This window comes from Sceloporus occidentalis, unplaced genomic scaffold (genome assembly GCF_023333645.1).
Source record: "Sceloporus occidentalis isolate IW3139 unplaced genomic scaffold, rSceOcc1.0.p SCAF_4, whole genome shotgun sequence".
NCBI lineage: Eukaryota > Metazoa > Chordata > Lepidosauria > Squamata > Phrynosomatidae > Sceloporus > Sceloporus occidentalis.
The window spans coordinates 103967963-103990660 of record NW_028316984.1 but is presented as its reverse complement, the minus strand read 5'-3'; the positions used below and the strand labels follow the sequence as shown (position 1 = coordinate 103990660).

The window sequence follows — 22698 nt, the reverse complement described above, 5'->3', positions numbered from 1 at the left end:
ACCTCTATAGCCCCTTCTTTTCTTCCCTTGCACCTCTATATCTTTAATCTCTCTCTCTCTGCGGGTGCCTTCCCTTCAGACTTCAAACATGCTCTCGTTTCCCCAATTCTGAAGGAACCCTCTCTTGATCCCTCTTCTTTGTCTAGCTGTCGCCTGATCTCTCTTCTTCCTTTTCTTTCTAAGGTTCTGGAGCGGGTCATTTATTCTTGCTGTCTTTAGTTTCTCAAAGCAAATTCCATCCTGGACCCTTTCCAGCCTGGCTTCTGCCCACGGCACTCTACAGAGACGGCCCTCACCAAGATCTCAAATGATCTCTTGGAGGCCAAGGCAAATGGCCTCTAATCTATTCTCATTTTTCTTGACTTGTCTGCGGCCTTTGACACTGTGGATCACTGTCTCCTGGTTGATTTACTTTCTGACCTTGGGTTCTCCGACTCTGTTCTCAACTGGTTTAAATCTTACTTGTCAGATAGATCTTTTGCAGTGGTAACGGGTGGTCAGACTTCGTCCTCTGTTCCCTTATCTGTTGGAGTTCCCCAGGGCTCTGTCTTGGGTCCCCTTTTGTACACACTGTCCCTAGGTAAACTCATCAGTTCTTTTGGTTTCTCCTATCATCTGTACACTGATGATACTCAGCTGTATCTTTCCACCCCTGACTTTTCTCCAGGGCTTGAACAGCAATAAATAAAAAAAATAAAAACTTTATTTGTATACCGCCCTTCTAAAAACCAGGGCGGTGAACAACAATTCCGAACAATATAACAACAAGTCATACAAAACATTAAAAACAGATTAATAAAAATAACAAAATATCCATGCCGGCAAGACAGTGCTGACAAGGGGGGGGGGAGAGTAACTGGTCAGGGGTAAGCTTGTTCAAATAAGTGGGTCTTTAGCCCCTTCCTAAATTGGGCTAGGGAGGTGGCTGAGCGGAGCTCGAAGGGCAGCGCGTTCCAGAGGTTGGGGGCTGAGATGGAGAAAGCCCTCCTGATGGTAGAACTATATTTCGCCTCTGGAACGGTTAACAATAGCTGCCCTGATGATCTGAGTGTGCGGGGCAGATTGTACGGAGAGAGGCGGTCCTCCAGATACCCTGGGCCCAAGCCATTTAGGGCTTTATAGGTAATAACCAACACCTTGTATTGCGCCCGGAAGCGCAAGTTTCATCTTGTCTGAGTGCTATCTCTCAGTGGATGCAGCATCGGCACTTGAAGCTCAGCATGTCTAAGACTGAGCTTCTTGTCTTTCCACCTAAGCCCACCCTTCAATACTCGTTTTCTGTTTCTGTTGACGACACTTCTATTCTGCCGGTTCAGCAAGCCCGCAGTCTTGGTTTCATTTTTGATTCTTCTCTGTCATTTACTCCCCAGATCCAGGCCACCGCCTAGGCCTGTAGATTTTTTCTCTACAACACTGCTAAAATTCGTCCATTCCTCTCAGCATCTACTGCCAAGACTCTGGTCCATGACCTAGTGGTATCACAACTAGATTATTGTAACCTTCTGACAGGGCTTCCTCTCTCTCACCTCTGTCCTTTAATCTCTGTCTAGCATTCAGCTGCACGTATTATCACATCTGCTCTCCACTTTGACCATATTTCTCCTCTCTTATCCTCCCTTCATTGGCTCCCCTTCCCCTTCCGCATTCGGTACAAGCTGTCATTGCTGACTTTCAAAGCCTTCCATGGACTGGCCCCTCCTTATCTACCCGAACTTCTTTCTCCTTACATTCCCACTTGTACCCTCCATTCTGATAGTCAAGGTCTCCTGTCCCAGCCTAGCATTTTCACTGCCCCGTCCCGGATTTGTCCTTTCTCACTTGCCGCCCCTCACTCCTGGAACCTTCTCCCCCCACGTGCGCACCTCATTACTTCTCTAACCACTTTCAAAATTGAGTTAAAGACTATATTGTTTAGGGAAGCGTTCCCAGGTGTGTGCTCTTGTCTGCCTCAGGATGTATATTAATATTGTATTAGAAGGCGAGTCCTCCCTCCAGTCCATCTGCCTTGGTCCAGGCCTCAGAGGGAGAGAGGAATTGATGGACCTGATCCCCTTCCCCACCACCATTCCCTTCTCCGTTTGTGTTGTGTCTTTTTAGATTGTAAGCCTAAAGGCAGAGAACCGTCTAACTAAAAAGATTGTCTATATGGTGCTGTGTAAATTTACAGTGCTATATAAATAAAGGTTAATAATAATAATAATAATAATAATAATAATAATAGAGTATACACATCAAAATGTGCACCAGTGTACTTTATTTACTGAATAATGTCTTTGAAAAATGCATGCAAAGATGTAAGCATGATGGGAAAGGAATTAGGATGGAAAATGAAATCTGGCATGGAAGTGAGACAGAAAAAGCATAGCAATGGCAAATGAAACCTTAGTCAAACTGAGCTTTACAAAAATCACCAATCCCTAACCTAATTTATTTCCCCAATTGAATGGGGACAGATAAGGAAAAAATATTGATGGAGTAACCATGTTTATTTTTTGAAGCTCACATGATGATAAGAATCTTTAAATGACACGTTAACTCTAATCTGAAATGAGCCTTTGCTTCTTGAGGAACCACTTATAACTAATATAAATTGCTCTTTATAGTTTACCTTTGAATCTTGTAATGTTTTTGTTAATGCGAGTGACAGTTGGCCAGTCAAGAGACAAGAACTATAATTAATTTATTATCCAGTCTTGGTAAAGTAGAATTTATAAAATTTTTATACTTCAGATTTGCAGGATTTAAAGTTAAAGTTACTGTAACTGTTAAAAATAAAAAGTTATATTTTGTTTATTAATGTTAGCGTGTATATCTTGTAATGGAGTTATGTGAAGATGGAGAACTTAAAGAGATTCTTCAAAGAAAAGGTCAGTTTTCAGAGAACGAGACACGGCACATAATTCAAAGTCTTGCATCAGCAATAGCATATCTTCACAAGAAAGGTAAGAATGCTCATTCTTTATTGTACTATGTTTGCAATTTTTGTATGTATTTATTTCAGTGCTTCCCAAACTATCTGTTGTGGGGGAATGACTCTTATTTCCCTGGTGTGCCATGGACCAGTACCATGTTTATGCTATATTATTAATGTATTCACACAGTTTCTTAGAAACGTGTGCATCCTAGCAGCTGATGGCTTGTGAAACAGCACTGGTCCATAGATCACCACGTTGAGTAACACTGACTGATTTCATAGTATAATTTTGCACCTGTTGAATGAAAACCAAAATTTATTTCTTTTTTGGTCTCTTTTTTATTTTCTTTTTTAAAAAACTTTTTTTAAAAATGTTGACAGTGCAGAAGTTCTTTTCTGCAACACAGTGGTGAGGATTATAGCAATAGTAAGTACATTTCTATACCGCTTATCAATGAACTAGCAACCTTAAGCATGTTACAATGTGTAAGCTAATTACCTCTGACAAGCTGGGTACTCATTTTACCGACCTATGAAAGGATGAAAGTCTGAGTGGACCCTGGGGCCTTGCAGCATCGAACTCACAATCTTATGGCTGTGAGTGGCTGCAGTACCGGCATTTAACCACTGCACCACTAGGGCTCCCTAAGAGGATTGCTTCTTCAACAATTAAAATATTACTGCTTTGCTTATTTTTGGTGAGGATACTACAGTGATTGAATTGACGGTGACTTATGTTCTCTCAGCTAAGGTGGTCGGAGCTTTCACTACCACTGGTTGTAAATGCAGACCCTACTCCATGAGGCTGTTTGATGATATTTACATATACAGTGAAGCTCTGAGCCTCTCTTTCCTGATGCAGTCCCCAGTTTCATTTCTTTCTTCAGGCTTCCTTATCTTCAGGCTACATTTATAAGATGTATTAGAAACATAAATGAATTTCATGTTTAGGCTTGGGTCCCATCTCCAAAATATCTCATTGTGTACATTTATGCAAATATTCCAAAATCTGAAAAAATCTGAAACTTCCAATCCCAAGCATTTTGAATAAGAGAAACTCTACCTGTACAAGAAACAAATAGAAACAAAACAGGGAAGGGGTTTGTAATGGATGGATGCTATATATTAAATCCTTATGTTTTTAAACTATCTAAATTTAATTGTGTATTAATGTTACATAATGTTGAATTATGTTTAATGTTATTACATATTCTGTATTTATTAATTGTTATAGATCATGTTGTACACTTCCTTGGGTCCAGTCTGGGAGAAAGTCAGGATAAAAAAATCAAATCAGTCAATAAAATAAATATACCCAAAGGTGTTGTTTGCAACTTGCCCATAATTTTTAGACAGTTTTTAGTTTGTCTTTAATAGGAACTTATGTTTTATACAGTTTATGCAAAATTAAATGTGAAACACAGTGCAGTGTATTGTGACACTGTGGATTGGTGCAGACGTACTGCTGACTCATGTCAAGAATGATTGACACTGTTGGGATTGGTCTCCAGCACTGTGCAAGAGGGGAGAGCACAGGTGAAAAAGAAGAGTAGCTTCTGCCTCCTCTGGTTCACTTTCCTTCTGTCTCTCGGGAAATGGCAGAAAGGACTGTGACCAGCTTTGGGTGTCATATTGGGAAAAAGGAGGAATATAAATAAAAGGAAAAAAAAGAAAGAAAGATAGAAAGAAAGAAAGATAGGAAAGAAGGAAAGAAACAAAGAAAGAAGAACTGGGCAATTAGTGACTCTAAGAAGCAATATCTTCCATTTTGCTCTGGGGAGCTCTTCCTATTTTATCCTCTTGATCTACCAATTTAAATAGCATAACTGGAGGTCTGAGTCCAGCATAGCCATCCAGAATGGATGAGAGAGTGAATGAGAGAAAGCCACATGAGCAGCCACCACTTCTACTAGCTCTGCTTTCTCCACTTCCTCTAGGTATGCAGTATGAAGGACTAGGCCCAGTAGGGTCACACAGAATAAGCAAACAGGGAAGAGCAAATTTTTGCAAATCCATATTGAAGCTTTCTCACCTTCCTCCTTATTTATTCTTGGGGTTGTTTTTTTTACTCCTCAAGCAGATGGGGAAGTAGGAGTGGCCAGAGGCTACTTCTGCCCAGATCTACCTGGGACTGCCGCGGGATTGTGGCAACCAGACGCCACAGTCCTGAGGGTGCTTGCTGCTGCAGATCTGAATGAGCCGCAAAAAGGAGTGGTAAGAAACCACTCCTTCACATCCGATTTTGGGCTGTGTTCAGCGGCCTCGGTGCAGCCTCTGAGTGATCCAGGGTGATCCAGGGGTGTGAGTGATCTGAGTGATCCAGGAGTGTGATGAGGACTCAGGCCTCAATCAGATTGCCCCAAAGGGCTGTCATTGGGCCAATCTGAGGCCCCCCAGACTGGCCCACTGATGGCCCTTTTGGGCCATCTGGGGCCTGAGTCCTCATCACAGTGCTGTTCAGACAGAATGTGGTGCTGTGTGCTGACTCTTCTGGACAGTGCAACGGTGTCGGTTAACCCTTCTTGGCTTTCTGAACAGGCAGAAAAAGCAGTTTATTTGCTCATTGGGCAGTGACGTGGGGCCTTGTCCTCCCCAGCTTGCATGCTGAAGGACATAAACACACATAAATGTGAAAAGATAGTATTTTGAGAGTTCTGTTCTTTGAAAACAGAAAAATCATGAGCTGAGGATGGGAGACAGCTCAATGGAATTTCAGGGCAATACTGTGAAGGGAAACACAAGTGTAAACTGTGAAAGATTGAAAAAGATTTGTTCATCTCTGCTTCTCTTGATCGTTGTACTTTTTCTTCCCAAGCACAGGAAATGAGTTGGATTTTTTTCCATTTGATATACTAATCTTACAAATTGGTGCTTTTAAAGTAAATCATGTGACAAATCATATTATTTAGTGTCATAAAATCTGTGAAGACTTCTTTTTCACTTTATTAAAAGAATGGATCTAAGTTTGATCCAGGTATGGAATGGATAGACAATACTTCTTCTCTAAAAGAAAGAATACAGTGTCTGGTTATGTGCATTAATGTAAGATGAAATGCATTGAAAATGTAGCTCATAAATTACTCAATCAAAAGGGTTTAAAACACTTCTGTCAGAATATTTTCTACGCACTTGATAAATAACACTTTCACTTTTTGTTCCTCATCTTGACAGATATTGTTCATAGAGATTTGAAATTGGAAAACATTTTAGTTAAAAGCAGTGACATTGATGAAGAAAATGAAATGAAATTAAACATAAAGGTAAGCCCAGAAATTGCAACACTTTACTTCAAGCAGTACTTTTGTTTTGTGTGCAATTTTTTTGTAGATCCAGGTATCAAAAGTGAAGTTTCCCCATAAATGCCTATTATTGGTTTTAAGCTCAGGTGTAATGGTATAATCAAGACAAAATAAAAGGGTCTGGTGCACTAGCAATTGACAAGAATGTAGGAGTCAAATACCATTGGTGAAACTTCTTATTGAATGAAGAATAATATACTTATAGGTCATTTACAAAGAAATGTTTTCAAAAGTATACCCTACTCCTTTTCTTATACCTTTTGGATATAGTTCCAAGCTTTAACAACCATAAGCGGGGGAGCGATAATTAGCATGAATTATATGCACTGGCAATTTAATTTAAACATTTTATAATTTTGAAAAACGTACAATGTTTTACTTACCAGCTACTTTTTGCTTTGTGGACTTTGGATATTTACTACCTAAACACATTAAATATATCAAGAACTTATACTCATTTATTTGTATGGCAATAATTGGCCCTTTGTGGTTACTAAATTATATATTACAACATCCTTACGTATCATTTTTATAGCTGATATAAAACGACTGTGCGGATTTTATAAAAAGTACATGCTGACACATAGAACTAAAGTTTTGGGGTACAGTATGTGATAAATAAAGCAGCTTAATGTGAAGTTGAAGGCTTTCATGGCTGGTATCCATCATTTTTGGTGGGTTTTTCGGGCTATGAGTCCGTGTTCTAGAAGAGTTTTTTCCTGACGTTTCACCAGCATCTGTGGCTGGCATCTTCAGAGAATGCTAGCATGGAAGAGAGTAGATATATGTATGTTGGTTAAGGGGAAGTGCATGTTAACCTGTGTATTGTTCAGTCGTTGAAAGGCAAGACCTCAGGGTGTCCATTTAATTAATGGGAATCCCCCTTCACTCTGGGTAGTTTTAAGTTGCATGGGCTAGGTCTTGATTTTGGTATTTTTTTAAGACTGGTAGCCAAACTACCAGGCATCAGGGTGGGAGGGTATGCAAAGGAGGATTAGTATCTGCTTGATTAGTGCTCATTGTCTGCTCTTACTATTGTTCACCTAGGCTATGCAATCAAGTTTGTTCACCTACCTCAAGGTGTTTTTTATTACACCAAATAGCTTCCCAACCATCCATGCCTGTTTGAGTTTGTCTCTTGTTATTTCACCATACATGTGTGAACTGGCTATTTATAGACTGGGATAAGTCTGATGGTTCATGGGACATGCTCAGAGACAGAGATGAACTGCCATATTAATGCCCTGGAAATGATCGCAGTCATGGAGGCCTTCATCAGGGTTTCATCAGGGGAATGGTAGTGCAGATGCTGTCAGACAACATGACCATGGAGTACTGCATAAATAAGCAAGGTGGCATCAGATCCTCTGCAGTGAACAAGTTTGCCATACACCTGTGGGATTGGTGCATTCCCAGATGCATCATTCAGCTGATCTTTGTTATCCAAAGAACAGGTGTTGGGGATTGGGGGCCCCCCATCAACTGTCAGTGTTACTTCACATGTTGGGAAAATTAGCTTTTGCAAGAGGCTTGGGGAGCCTTTGGACCATTTGCATCAGTGTATACCAGTAGTAACTGGGGAGGACTCCAGGTCTTCGTTTTTATTTAGAAAAATGTATCATACGCACAAGAGAGCAATTCAAACAAACACAGCATACAGAGACACTGCAGACTGGGTCAGCCAGAAAAATCAGCAGTAGCAGAACATGTTACAAACGATCCTGGGCATAAAATACTGTTTGAAAACACTGAAATTCTGGACCATGCCAACCACTACCATGTCAGGATGCACAGGGAAGCCACTGAAATCCACAAACACCTGGACAATTTCAATAGGAAAGAGGAAACCCTTAAAGTAAACAAGGTTTGGCTACCAGTTCTGAAAAATAGCAAGATGAAGACTCAGCAAATGCAAATGAGAAATCTCCCAGGGTCAGGGGTTTCCCAGCAGACAATGAGCACTAATCAAGCAGATACTAATCTTCCTTTGCATACCCTCCCACCCTGAGGCTTGTCATTAGCAACCGAACAATCCACATGCAAATCACTCCTTCCTTTCCAGGTCACACAATATATATACCCAACTCCTTTCCAGGCAAGCATTCTCTGAAGATGCCAGCCACAGATGCTGGTGAAACATCAGGAAGAAACTCTTCTAGAATATGGCTACATAACCCGAAAAACCGACAAAAAACTACAGCATACAGTGCTAACCAAAATAGAAATATGGAAAAAGGATAGCACAGCTTTAGGGGTTTGCAATGGGATTATAATTACTGTCTGATGAGAAGATAGTGGAAAGGTGAAGTGGCTCAGACTGGAAGGTCAAAGAGCAAAACAGAACAAACATAGAGTTTGAGTGTGTATAGGTTTTAAAACCATATTTATACCGTTAAACTTGCCCTGGATGATGGGCTATCTAGTTGAATGACTCGTTAGTGATCATAATATGTTTTAGTATTTCCAGCTAAGTATGTGCCCAAAATATTATTTCAGGAAAATTGTCCTCGGACAGGCCAATCTACTAACATATATGCTCAGCTGGATTGTGGTAGAGGTACACAAATGGTCTCTGTCCCAGCATGCTTTCAACCTGATAGTGTGACAGTGGGGCTGTCCATTGGTAGACATGTGTGGGCGGGGCCTGTGGTCCCATGGGCGGCAATACCCTTTGAGGCTCCATAATGAGGGGTTTGTGTGCTTCCCGTTAGTACAACACCACTCACTCCAGGCGAACAGTCAACAGTCCAACTTTATTCTCAATAAGTCTTGAAGTAGCAGCCCTTCTTCCCACTCCCTAGTTACTTCACTGGGCGGGGGGGGGGGGGGATGGCTGTTAACTGCACAGCCCTAGCTTCTCTTTGGGCGTCTCTGCCTGCTCACTCGGGCGCTAGTCCTCCAGGACGAGCCGGCGGCAGCTCTTCTCCCGGACCCACCACGGGCACGTTTGCTTCTCTCGGGTTGCCCCTGTTTCTCCACTCCCACCAGGTGGGTTCTTCTCCCTCTCTCCCTCCTTCACCCCGGCCGGCTCCTGGGTTAAAAGGCTCTCCCTGTTCGGGTCTTTGGCCCCTAGGACTCACCGGCACCGACACGTGGCAGGGTCCGGCTCTTATCCTCCCAGCCCGTGTTGGGGAGTTGAAGCTGGGGCTGGGTGTTACCTGAAGGGAACCCCGTCCTCTTTCCCTAATGCCTCCTCGAACCCTTCTTCCGCGTATCCCGTCTCCTCCCCTTTCCTCTTCCTCCCTATGCCTTATATGTCCCTCCTCCTGGGGTGCCTCCCCCAGCCGCCTTCCTGGCGCCAGCTGCAACTCTTCTTCCCCTGTACTCAGCTGGGAATCCTTCCATCCTGCTGCTGCCCCTGGGTCCTCCCTTCCCCCTTCTTCCTCCTTCGCCCATCCAACCCTCCCTTGCTCTCCCTCTTTACAACATGTTTCTTTCAAACTAATCCACAAGTGCAAACTGTTCTGCAGCAGAAGGGGCTGCAGTCATGGCTTGCTGAGCAACACCTTTTTTCTGTATTGGACAGGGTGCCAGCTCTACCTGTTTCTGCTTCTTTCCTGATAACGAGAGTGCTGGTCAAGATTCATGAGGACAAGTCAGAATGCATCCCCATAGCACTCCAGCGGCTCTAGCAGCCCTGGTTTGCAATGCTCCTTCAGATGTCAGGCCACAAGTACCTCTGCCTGCCTTACTCCCCAACTCTGCTCACACAAGTGAGGGACAAAGTATGTAACCCAAATCTCAAGCCTCTTCATCTGACCACGTGGTGCTTCCACAAGAATTAGATGGGTGCCTTTGGTCAGTACTGCTTGCATCTTGTAAGCCATCTGCCCATTGGTTCTGCACTATCAAATGGTGATGCTTCTATGCCTTTGCCTTGGCAGCAGGTCTCCTGTTGGTACTGACCAATGAGAGGATGGTGATATTGTTCACGCTGCACCTGAAGAAGGAGTGTCTCTTGTTCTCTTCTCAGAGGGTATAGCTGATAGCCAAAGTGGTTCACCAACTGATGGACCACCCTTCTTCGGTGTTGTTTAGGGGGGTGACTGTCAAGAGGCTCTTCGGGAGTTTGTCCTACTTCTACTCACCCACCAAGGACCCTGTTCTACCAAGGTCCCTCTTGTTGGCGTTTCTCAGCTCATGGAGAACACTTTTTAACTTATGGCTACTGTGGATATCAGGTTTCTTACCCTCAAGGCATTTTTCCTTATGGCTTTCACCTTTGCTCCGTGAGCTGGGGAACTGTGTGCCCTGTGGTTGGATCAGCCCTATACGATCTCCCACAGAGACAAGGTGGTGCTGCACTTTGATCCTGCTTTTTCCCCAAAGGTGGTCTCTCCATTCCACCATAATCAGAATGTTGTGTTGTCAGCCTTCCATTGGGACCCCTTGTCTCAGCTGGAAATGGCTCTGCACTGTTTTGATGTATGGTAAGCTTTGGCCTTCAACCCATGGAATATCCATGGAACACTTGGCTGATGGGTATGAATATGAATACCTGGATATTCAAAGGATGAATTAATTTCAGCTTTCTTTCTACTTCTCTCTTTCTTGCTTACCCAGAGAGTCTCCACATAAAGAGAGTAAGAATAGGCTATCAAATGTCCAACTACTCCTCTTGACTTCCTTCCTTGTTTCTATTCAACTCATAAAATACTTCTCTGTTAGCATCTACTATGTCCCATGTTTGTGCTCCCTAAAGATCTTGTAATAATGGAACATGATTAAAATATCAGCCTTTTTTATTTAAGGAGTTTGATGCAGGCTTGATAGCAGCATATACTTAGTTTGAATCTCATTAATAATCTTCTCAGCTTTATGTATGCTCAAATGCTAGTACCATTGGCAAAGTAAGGATTAAAGTTGTTTAAAACTGGGCTCTGAATATTTATAGGAGGATTGGTGTAGAGCTTTCTCTGCTTAAGATGCACTGTTACATGAGATCATTTGAGAAATCTAGTCAAATTCTTTTAGTTCTCACTGAAGTGGTTTTGCTGTGAACAATGAACTCTTAAGAGAAATAAAAGAGCTGCAACTACATATCAGCAGGGAATTTTCAAGACAGATGAGTTCTGTTTCTTGTAGGTGACTGATTTTGGTTTAGCTGTACAAAAGATGGGAGGCAGTGAAAGCATGTTCCAGTCTACCTGTGGGACTCCTATCTACATGGGTAAGTTCAGTGCATCATATGATAATATTCCCATTCAGTCTCATCTCATAAAGGAATGGCATTTGAATGAATTACGTCTTGTTTTGTAGGTAACTGTTAATGGATAGGCCATGCCAATTTATTTAGATGTATACATATACTGTACCTTAGCCTTGCCTATTGCTTACAGATATGCCAGTGTTTCATAATTTGCATGAACCTTTTCGCAGTTGCAAGAAGCTTTGCACAGTTGTAAAATAGTCTTGCTAATAAACAGCTTCATAAAGCTTCAGTCAGATACCAAGTCATGTATGGTGTAATCAAGAAGGTTCATGTCTTTCTAATCCCCCATCCCATGAATTAAAGTCCAAAACACACTGCAGAAATAATCCAGTTTGAGACCACATTATCTGTCCCAGCTCAATGCTAGGGAACTCAGGGAATTGTAGTTTATTGTGGCTCAAGAGCTCTCTGACAGAGAAGGCCAAATGTCTCACAAAACTGCCTTGGCTCAATGCAGAATTCTCTAGCATTGAGCAAGGACAGTTAAAGCCGTCTCAAACTGAATGATTTCTTCAGTGTTTTGGACCTAAATCAGGAAAATATATCTTGAGTGAAACTATTTTATTATAGTTATTTGAAAACATCTTCAATCTAGTGAACTTTTGACTGAAGGCTAAGTAAATTTTAGGTTGGCAAGAAGTGGCATCATTCAGTCTTTTTATGTTGTAACCATTTGATTTCTGAAAGAATTTCTATACCTTAAATGGTTGTAACCCGTACTATGAAAATGGGCATCTGCTTGCATAAGAGGACTTTCTCAACTTCTTTCCTAGCCTCATCTGATTGTGATGAAACTGTCACAAAAGACCTGAGGGAGGCAAGAATTAAACAAAATTCTGTACCTTATTTGAGCAATATTCCATGTAATAACTGCTTCTGCCAAGTTGGGGGCAATTAATTCCTCCCAGTTTACCAGGTCATATTCTAGGCCCATTGTGGTGAAACTATAGCATGCATGCATGGAGCCCTGGTGGCACAGTGATTAAATGCCTATACTGCAGCCATTCACTTGAAACCACAAGGTTGCGAGTTCAAGACCAGCAAAAGGGCCCAAGCTCAACTCAGGCTTGCATCCTTCCGAGGTCGCTAAAATGAGTACCCAGACTGTTGGGGGCAAATTAGCTTACTTGCTAATTAGCTTACTTGCTGTTCACCGCTATGATCTTTGGAATAGCGGTATATAAATAAAACAAATTATTATTATTATTAATTATGCCAGAGATGGCATGCAAAGCCATTTTTGAGGGCACACAGAGGGTGGGGAAGAGGAGAAACAGGCACGCACCTATTCTTCCTCTTCGTGGCCATCTTGGGCCTTTGGCTGTCTCCAGAGAGGCAGCTGAAGACCTGTAGGAAGTGTTGGGGGGGAGGAGGAGGAGGAACAGGTGTGTGCCTGTTCCTCCTCTTCCCGGCTGTCCCAGGCCTTCAACCTGTCTCCGGGGAAGTCCTGCCTCCAGAAGTCCCCCCCCCCCCCAGAATTTGGAAGTCCCACCCCCTGATGTGCCATCCCCAGAAGTCCTGCCCCCAGCACTGGGTGATGCTCGGTGTGGGAACACCTTTGGGGTTGGGCACTCAGTCTCTAAAAGGTTCTCCATCACGGTCATAGATCTTTCTGTACTATCTGGAGGGGAGGATGGAATTGGCACGATTCTGCAGTTAGTAGGAGGGGAGAAGAAAGATTCCTTGCTGTCACTCAAACACTTATAGTCTTTCTCATAGACCTGTGTGAAATCTTTGGCTTGTTACAGACTGCCAAAATAAAGCTGCTTCGGGTCTCTTTGGAGGTATGCTGTTTAAATGATGCATGCATCCTAAAAATCCGGAAGCTGCACCAAAGCTACACTCCAGTGCTTAGGAATGGAGTGTGGCTTTGGCGTGACCTCCGGACTCTTAGGACCCATGCATCATTTAAATAGCATACCTCCAAAGAGACCCGAAGCAGCTTTATTTTGGCAGTCTGTAACAGGCCTTTGATTCCATTAATTGAGATACAGGTTGGGCCTCCCTTATCCAAAATGCTTGGAATCAGAAGTGTCTTGCATTTCAGAATTTTTTAAATTTTGGAATATTTCCATATATATAATGATATATTTTGGAGATGGGATCCATGTCTAAACATGAAATTCACATATATTTCATATAGACCTTATACACATGGCTTGAATGCAATTTTATACTTAATATTTTTAATAATTTTGTGCATGAAACAAAGCTTGTGTAAATTGAACCTTCAGAAAGCAAAGGTGTCACTATTTGGGCCACCCATGTGGACAGTTTTGGATTTTAGAGTATTTTGGAATTATGGATAAGAGATACTCAACTTGTAGTACCTTAAGCTTATGGGAACATGCTACACTGTTTCAATATAAGGTTGGGAATAAGCTTGAAGGAATATCTGACTAAACCTATTCCAGTTTAGCATGAATATTGTCAAGGCTGTCCATTTTAGTGTCTTCTATTCATTATGTGGATGCAAAACTATTTCTATAGAATGGTATAGCTTGCATTTCCCAAGGCATTTTTAGTTAAGTCTGACTGTTAATACTATGTGGTCAATACAGCTTTATACTGGTGAAGCACAAAATTGTGGCATTAAAAAAAGAACTCTGTCATAAGTGAATTCGGGCATAATACTGAGTGGATTAGTAACCTGATCTATTATATGCTTACTCAGAAATAATGCCACCAATTTCATTGACATTTAATGTTAATAAGTGTACTTAGAATAGTAGACAATGTCCTCTGGACATGAAGGAATCCATTTTCAGAAAATTGCTCATCTCTTGCCCATCCCTTAGTCAGGAGATCTCAAACCACAAGAACTTCACAGGCCTGCCTACATTTTATTCAAATTAAAGGAAGCTCTCTGTTTAGCCATATTTTTAGGAAAAATGTTTTAAAATCATTTTTGAGGCTGAAATTTGGATATGTGGTAATTTAACCCAAAGTATGATAATACATAACAATTTTCTAATACTTTTGGCCCTTCCTGTTATTTTAGCATCCTATCAGCTTCCGGGCCCAGTACAAGGTGTTGATTATCACCTTTAAAGCCCTAAATGGCTTGGGTCCAAGCTATCTTAGGGACCGCCTCCTCCCGTACAATCCTCCCCGCGCTCTCTGGTCCTCTGGGAGGAACTTACTACAGCCTCTAAAATCTAGGCTTGCGGCAACCTCCCAGAGGGCGTTCTCTGCTGTCGCCCCCAAACTCTGGAACGACCTGCCGGATGAGATCCGTCAGATAACATCATTAGACAGCTTTAAGAAATCTCTTCCGGCAGGCCTTTCCAGATTAACCATCCCGGCCCAGGTTCCCTGATTCCCTCATTCCTCCCGTGGCCCCATCTTAGTGATGGTTGAGGATCAACAGAGGGACGTCAGGGTTTTTAGTTTAGTTTTTAATTGTTGTTTTTATGCATTGATATTGTGTTTTAATATGTTATACTGTTTAATACTGTCTTAAGGGGGGGAGGGATAAAGTGTTTTTAATTGTCATATTTTATATTTTACTGTTGTTAACCGCCCGGATTGGTTTGCCAGAGGGCGGTATACAAATAATAATAATAATAATAATAATAATGTTGTCAAATTTTGGAAAGAGGTCTATTATTGTTGCTATAGTTCATTTATTAATTACACTCGTCCCCCCGAATTTGGGAGGGATCCGTTCTGGACCCCCCCTTCCAGGAATCAGAAATATTGTGGATATTCAAGCTCCTGCATGTGCACCATTTTGTCCCTCTTCCTTTACCGTTTGCGAAGGACCAAAACCACGGAGTCCAAGTCCGCGAACGGGGAGGGATGAGTGTAGTTTACACTATTTAGATAGGGTTTGATTGTATATAAAAGGTATACTCGTGAGTAATCAGTTTAGCTCTTTTCTTCCAGAAATATTTCATATATTAAATGTGCAATCCTAAGTACACTTACTAGGGAGGAAGAACCATAAAGGTAACTACAGTTGGATTCAATGTAAACATGCATTAGAATGTGTTGTATACATTAAAATAATTTAAAAAACTAAAACTGAAGATATAATTAGGCAACATGATACGTAAATTCTTCAGGCATTTTTATTTTCCCTGGGTAATATTTTATCAGAAACAGAAATTAGATAGAAAACCACTTCTATGGACTTGCAAACTATAGTTTGTATTGAGCATTTACAAAGGTTTGGTTCTAATCCAAGTGTGATCCGTTTCTCAAAAGCAGATATACTAAAACCTTATTGTAGAAGACAATCTGTATTTATGCTGTAGAGATAACAGAACAGTTAGTCCATTATCTAGCCTGTTGCTTGGCCTGTTTCTGACCTGCTATCTAGAATAAGATCTCAAGATAACATAGGCTCAAGATAACATCTCAAGATAACATATTTCTGTAGAACAACAAAAGCAAGTATCTGAATAACTATATTGTACGATGGCAAATAATTAGTGAGGGTTTGGTGAGTTTAAATGCAGTGTGTTTCTATTCAAATTTTCTGAGCTAAAAATGTGTGACAATCCTTCACGTAATTGGCTTTTATTTTCTGTATTTTGTGTTTTAGCTGTGTTGACCCATATTTGATGCTGTACATCATACTTCCTGCTTTGTTAGGATCCAGCATTTTTTTTTAAAAAAGATACTGTGGCTGGTGTTGTTTACCTAATAGTAGACAAGCTATGATATAACAACATTTCAAAATTAGGTTTTACAGTATTTTAAGTCAGTTAATAATTCCAAAGCAACAGTTGAATATACTAAGAGGAAGATTTCACTTAGTTTTAGCACATACTAAAGGCAAGTTTGGATAGTCAAGACAGTTGATCATAAACATTTGCTAAGACCATTGATATTAGTGTTACATAGACTGAAGTACTGATGCATGTAGCATTGATGGTTCACTTATTGAGATGAAATGCCTCTTGCAGACAAAGGGTACAATAGGAGATGAAACTCCTGATCTGCAGTACTGCATTAGAATAGATAAAATGTGTTAACTTCAAAGCAATTGTCATGAATACTGTGATATCAACATTCAGTGGTTGTGTTTGGATTGTGATATTTGTTTATTAAACTGAAAATACAAGAGTCTGACTTCTCATATATCAATCCTTTGCTCCTTCTATTTCATGAGGTATGATTAAACCAGAAAGATTTTTAACTAGTGATGTGGCTTCCTATTTTGTGTGGACAACAGACTAAGATTACCAGTTTTGTAACAAGCCAAGATCTGAGAATAAAAACAAGTAAATAATAAATAAGTAAAACTTTTATTTGTATCCCGCTTTTCTGTAACTAGACAATCAGCGGCTCACAACATATTAAAATTCACATTTACAACATTATGTCCCAAATTCCCCCCCCCCCCTTAAAACAGGATTAAACATGTTACAATTAAAATATCTATCAAAACAGAACAACAACAACAACAACAACAAATATATACAGTATGACAAGGACAGAACGGTGGGCTAATACATGATGTGAGAGGCAGTCATTCTGTGGCCGGGCACTTTTTATTCAGGAAAGGCCTGTCGGAAGAGATCCGTCTTGACAGCTTTTTAAAAGCTGTCTAAGCTGGCAATTTGACGGATCTCGTCCGGCAGGCCGTTACATAGTTTGGGAACAATTGCAGAGAAGACCCTCTGGGAGGTAGCAGTTAGTCTGGTTTTTAAAGGCTGCAATAGATTCCTCCTGGAGGACCTGAGTGTGCGGGGCGAATTATATGAGAGCAGGCAATCCCTGAAATAGGTTGGGCCCAAGCCATGTAGGGCTTTAAAGGTTATAACCAACACCTTGTACTGTGCCCGGAAAGTAATAGGCAGCCAGTGAAGAGATTTTAGAATGGGTGTTATTCGGTCACTCCTAGTTTTTCCGGCGACAAGGCTGGCTGCCATATTTTGCACTAGCTGAAGTTTCTGGACAAGGGTAGCCCCATGTAGAGCGCATTACAGAAATCAAGTCGTGAAGTTACCAGTGAATGTACAACAGTTTCTAGGTCCTTTACTTCCAGGAAAGGGCGCAGCTGACGTATCAGCCGAAGCTGATAACAGACGCTCCTGATCGTCGCATTCACCTGATTTCTCATGTGAAGCGACGGATCTAGGAGCACCCTCAGACTGTGAACACAGTCCTTTGTGGAGAACGTGACCCCATCTAGGACTGGAGGTTGCAACCCTATACCTGGTTTGGGGGCCCCTACTGTAAGTACCTCCGTTTTGTCTGGATTCAGCCTGAGTTTGTTTTTCCTCATCCAACCCATTACCACTTCAAGACACTGACTGAGGGGAGAAATGCCATCTGTTGTCATAGCTGCTGATCGGGACATGGAGAAAAATATTTGGGTGTCATCAGCGTACTGATAACACCCTGCCCCATGTCTGCGAATGATTTCTCCCAGCGGCTTCATATAAATATTGAATAGCATCGGGGACAGTATGACGACTTGAGGGACACCACATTTAAGTTCCGTTTTCAAGGAGCGACTCTCCCCGAGCATCACCCTTTGGAATCTACCCGAGAGGAAGGACCGGAACCACTGGAGTGCAGTGCCACCGATTCCTAACTCTCTCAGATGTTCCAACAGGATGTCATGATCTATTGTATCAAAGGCCGCTGAGAGGTCTAGAAGCACCAACAGGGTCACGCTTCCTCTGTCAAAGTAAACACAGACACCGGTAGTTTAAGATACTTACATGTTCCAAAGTTAATAAACATAGTTTCCCACTTGGGACAATGAAAAATTATAAGCATGCATTTTGGTTGGCTGCTTGTTTGTGGATTTTGTATTTTGCTTTGTTTTGCCACATGGCTAACACAGCTGCACCTGAATATGTTTCCTAGAAACAGCCTGGTATAATTGTGTCCCATGCAAAGGGAGAATCAAGTGGAGTGCATGTGTAGGGGAAAACACAGCTCATTTTACTAAACGATCACATGATTTGTGTCAGTGAATAAACTGCAAGGTATACATTGTTTAAACTCTAGGATGTGTATAGATATGTAAAACAATGTCAAATGGTTTACAGACATTTTTATTTTCTGAGAGCATATCTTAAAAATGAATGTTGTACTTGTTGTGATTTGTCCCAGATGGATATTTATGTTACTCCCACTGTCTTTACATCCAGTACATAACATTATGCACTATACTTATTTTCCAAATGGACATATGTTTATGTGATGTCATGAAGGATTTGCAATCAGGATTTTATAAGAATTTTTTTTCCACAATTTATAGCTACAGAGAAAACCAATAATGCAATTAGTTAGTCATAATGTCATCATTCCTAAATGATCAAAGTGAGGACACATCGGCATGAATTGTTAAGGACTGTACATAATTAATCTCAACATCTGCTGCTTTTCTTTTTGCTTGAGGGAGGAATAAAGTGTATTCATCAGCACATGCTTTGTTTTAAGCATTTAAAAGTATTTTTTGTATTATTAATATTATTGTTTCTGCTTGGTTGACAGCCCCAGAAGTGATAAGTGCACATGACTATAGCCAACAGTGTGATGTTTGGAGCGTAGGTGTCATTATGTATATGCTGTAAGTACCTTGCAAAATTTATATAAAATTAATATTTTCCTTCTAAAGAAGATAACTGTTTTTTAAATTGAAAGTTGTTGCTTGACTCACCTTCATACTAACTGGCATTTTTTAATTGTCTTTCTTAACTTCTTAACATGAATGATTAATCTTTTTAATACAAATATGCCTCCACTCTAGTCATAACTCAGGTAATTGTTCTCAGGATCATAGCGTTAGGATGCGTTGTCCAGATACATCAACAGATCAGCGTATTCTTGCAACTTTTCCTAGATGGAAAATAAGATTTGTGGAAATATAGTTGTTCTTTCTATCCACGTTGGCTTAGATTTGACAACAGTAGAAGCTATTAGTGATGGATATCATCACTTAAGGCATTTCTCTGGTATTGCAGGTGGGGAAACTGAAATCTGTGCTCTACATGTGCTCCCAAAAGAATTTTTGTGTCCCTCAGACTTCCTTGACCCCTCCTTTAAAGACAAAAACTAGTTTGGGGGGGGGGGGGTTGAGACAAAAAAACAAACAAACAAGTGCAAGCCCCCTCTAAATTCCCACAAACTCCTCCATATTGCTTCCAAATGGGGTGCTGGTGGCTTAATTGTAATACCTGATTCACCACCCAAAATAACCGTTCTCCCCTGCCAAAAATCAATAAAAACTCAAGAAAGTGGTATGGCTACAGCATGGTCATGGGGAGAACATTACCCCTACCCCCTGATGTCCACCTCAGGTAGTACCTTCTCTGCTTATTGTACAGAACTCATTTATATCCTGGATTTAATCCAGGCTAGGGATACTTAGAATAGTCCAAATTAAAAAAAAAGCCAATTACTTCTAACTTAAGTGTCATTGATTCAGACCAATGCACTCCAATTCAGTCTAGCTCCAACCAGCTAACTGTATCTGGTATACATGCTTATATACAGAGCCAATAATTTTGTGTTTCATTTGTTTCTTTGTGTGTCAGAGGGCTGAAGCAGATTTTTTCTGCTCCTTTTGCAGCTGGGTTTGGGCCACCTTTGACAGCCACAGTGCTGTTTCCAGCCAATTCACAGGCATGTGTCACTTGCACGCCCCACCCCTGGAGCAACTGGAAGCTACTCTTTCTTGCCCGTCTGCTTCAGACCAGAGCTTCCAAGTACTTTAATTAATCAAACTAAATTGAACAAAAACATTGTTTGCCAAATTTTCAAAATACACTGACACCTCAAAACACCATGTGGTATTTGGATACTTTTCCTTTCAGGATAAATTTCAGTTAAATATACAGAGCTGGTGTGGGGAGGGAATGGCAGTTGATGTTGTTGTTGTTATTTGCTGTCAAGCCAACTTTCACTTATGGAGACTCTATGAATGAGATACTTGCAAGAGTATCAGTTGTGAACTACCCTCCTTGAAAACTCAGGGCTATGACTTCATTGATTGCATCAGTCTGCCTGTAATGCAGGCTTCCTCTTTTCCTACTGTCTTCCACTTTAGCCTCATTATTTTATGTCCCAGTGAGTCTATAGACCAGTAGACTGTAGTATACCTTATGGGATACAGCCATACTGTGCTAAGAAAGAGTTGGATGCCCAGGTTGTCTGGGCAGCTGGAAAAGCAGCAGAAACAGATGGGTGAGTATCCAGTGTCTGGACACTGAATGAGGCTGAGGCATGTGTGGGAGTCCTTATAAGACTGCCTGAAGTCACAAGATTGTGGTCCTTATGAGACTTCCAAATTTTGCAAGACTAGGGCATCTTATAATAAGAGCAGGTCTCACAATGGTTGTTTACTGCAGCCATCACAAAATCTTCATTTGCTGCACTTCCAGCAGAGCAGCTTCTCAGCTGAATTCAAGGTGCCATCAGCCTTGGTGCAGCTGAGATCCCTTGGGCTATTTGCGTTTGGGGGTAGCATCCTTCTGCCTGTTGTTCTTGGCTAAGAGTGATATGAACATGGGCAGAATGAGAGTAAATCCTGCTCTGCTCAGTCTATAGTTAGATTTCTCCCACTTTGGCTGGTGAGCTGGTAGCTGCAGCAGGTTAGTTCTGTTTTGATCAAGCACATGGGGAGGAAGAATATGCATTGTCAAAACAATGTGCCTCCAGTCTAAGCTTGATACAGTGTGGGCTGAATTACTCCCAAACCATTGTTCTTTGAATCCATCCATTGTAGTTTTTTTGCATATCATAATGTACACAGTACATTTTTATTGCTTCTTTTCTTTTGTAAAATTTGTGGCACATGCTGTGTTCTGCAAAATTTTTAATGCCGAGGAAGTAACCGTTTTATGACCATACTTTGCAGTATTAATGTTGCCACTGAAAAAGTCATATTTGCACAATGTAGTACAGTTGAATGTATTATAAATTGGGTTGTGAAAACTGAATGACTTGATTGGTGAATAAGAATTCCATGCTGTTTCTGCAGTTTACACAATTCACAGACCTTGTAAAACAGAGAGCAGTGAATTGTGCCGATTGTAGGTCACAGCTCAGAACTCTTGACATTATACTTTAATTAACATATAAATATTTTAACTTAGCATTTTATAATCACAATAGTATTATAAGAATCTACCATATTATACCTCATCCACTTTGTAGAAAAACATTGAACTATCTAAGGGTTAATAGAATACAGTTCCCACCAGTTCTACTGTGTTTGGAAATAATATTGAAGAGATGTATAAGATTTAAAAAAAATGTTCATGCAGTTTTCATAAACAGCCCACCCTGCTATTGCTAGATGGACTTTTGAGCGGCTCTTTCTAAGTGAATGTTTAATGTTGCCATTTCTAGCAGATGTTTCCAGTAGCTGTTAAAGCCTCTGCATTAACCTGGTGACTGCCAAGACAATGGCAATAGTGCAGATGGCATGTCTTCTTTTAACAATTGTTTTGGTGTCGTAAGTTTGAGCTTGACCTCACTTGAAATTCCAGGCCTTAAGATTTGATATGAATTCATTTATCATGCATGTTGAATACTATGTGATGCTTTGTATGATAAGAAATGCCACTTTAGTGCTGTTAGACAGAATGTAGTAGCAATGTGTATTCCATTTCTAGACTTGTAAAACAACCAATTATGTGTTTATTGTGCTCCTAGTTGACTGTGTTTGGCTTGATATAGTGGATCATATATTCAACAGGTCCAAACTGGCATTAAATCTGGTCAGTTATTATTATTATTATTATGCTTTATTTATAAACAGCTGTAAATTTACACAGTGCTGTACATACAATCTTTTTAATTGGACGGTTCCCTGCCCTCGGGCTTACAATCTAAAAAGACATGACACAAAAGGAGAAGGGAAAGATGGTGGGGAGGGGGGCCTCTCTAGTAGGATAATACATATAAAATACATAGCAATACAGGAAGTGATTCAATAAAACAGACAACAAAAGAACATCAAATAGCAAGTGACAATTATGCAATGCCTGGGAACGCTTCTCTGAACAGGATGGTCTTCAGCTCCGTTTTGAAGCTGGTTAAAGAAATGATGGCTCTTGCTCGCGGGGGAAGAAGGTTCCAGGAGTGAGGGGCAGCGAGTGAAAAGGGGCGAATCCAGGATGGGGCAGAGGAAATCCTGGGCTGTGACAGCAGGCCTTGACTATTAGAACGGAGGGCCCTGGTGGGAAGGTGAGGAGAAAGAAGGTCTGATAAGTAAGGAGGGGCCAGTCCATGGAGGGCTTTAAATGTCGACAGCAGGAGCTTATACTGAATGCGGAAAGGGAGGGGGAGCCAGTGAAGGG

At 41.1% G+C, this 22698-nt stretch overlaps 1 protein-coding gene across 6 annotated transcripts in view; it reads left to right on the top strand.

Moving 5' to 3' along the window:
• The window catches only part of STK33 (serine/threonine kinase 33), a 107291-nt gene that overhangs the window by 62131 nt on the left and 22462 nt on the right, over nucleotides 1-22698 (top strand). For all 6 annotated transcript variants that reach the window (XM_089521121.1, XM_089521124.1, XM_089521123.1 and 3 more), the window contains 4 exons: nucleotides 2804-2942; nucleotides 6086-6174; nucleotides 11299-11383; nucleotides 18887-18962. In XM_089521121.1, coding sequence (XP_089377247.1) covers nucleotides 2804-2942; nucleotides 6086-6174; nucleotides 11299-11383; nucleotides 18887-18962 — 389 coding nt within the window. The remainder of the gene's footprint in view (nucleotides 1-2803; nucleotides 2943-6085; nucleotides 6175-11298; nucleotides 11384-18886; nucleotides 18963-22698) is intronic.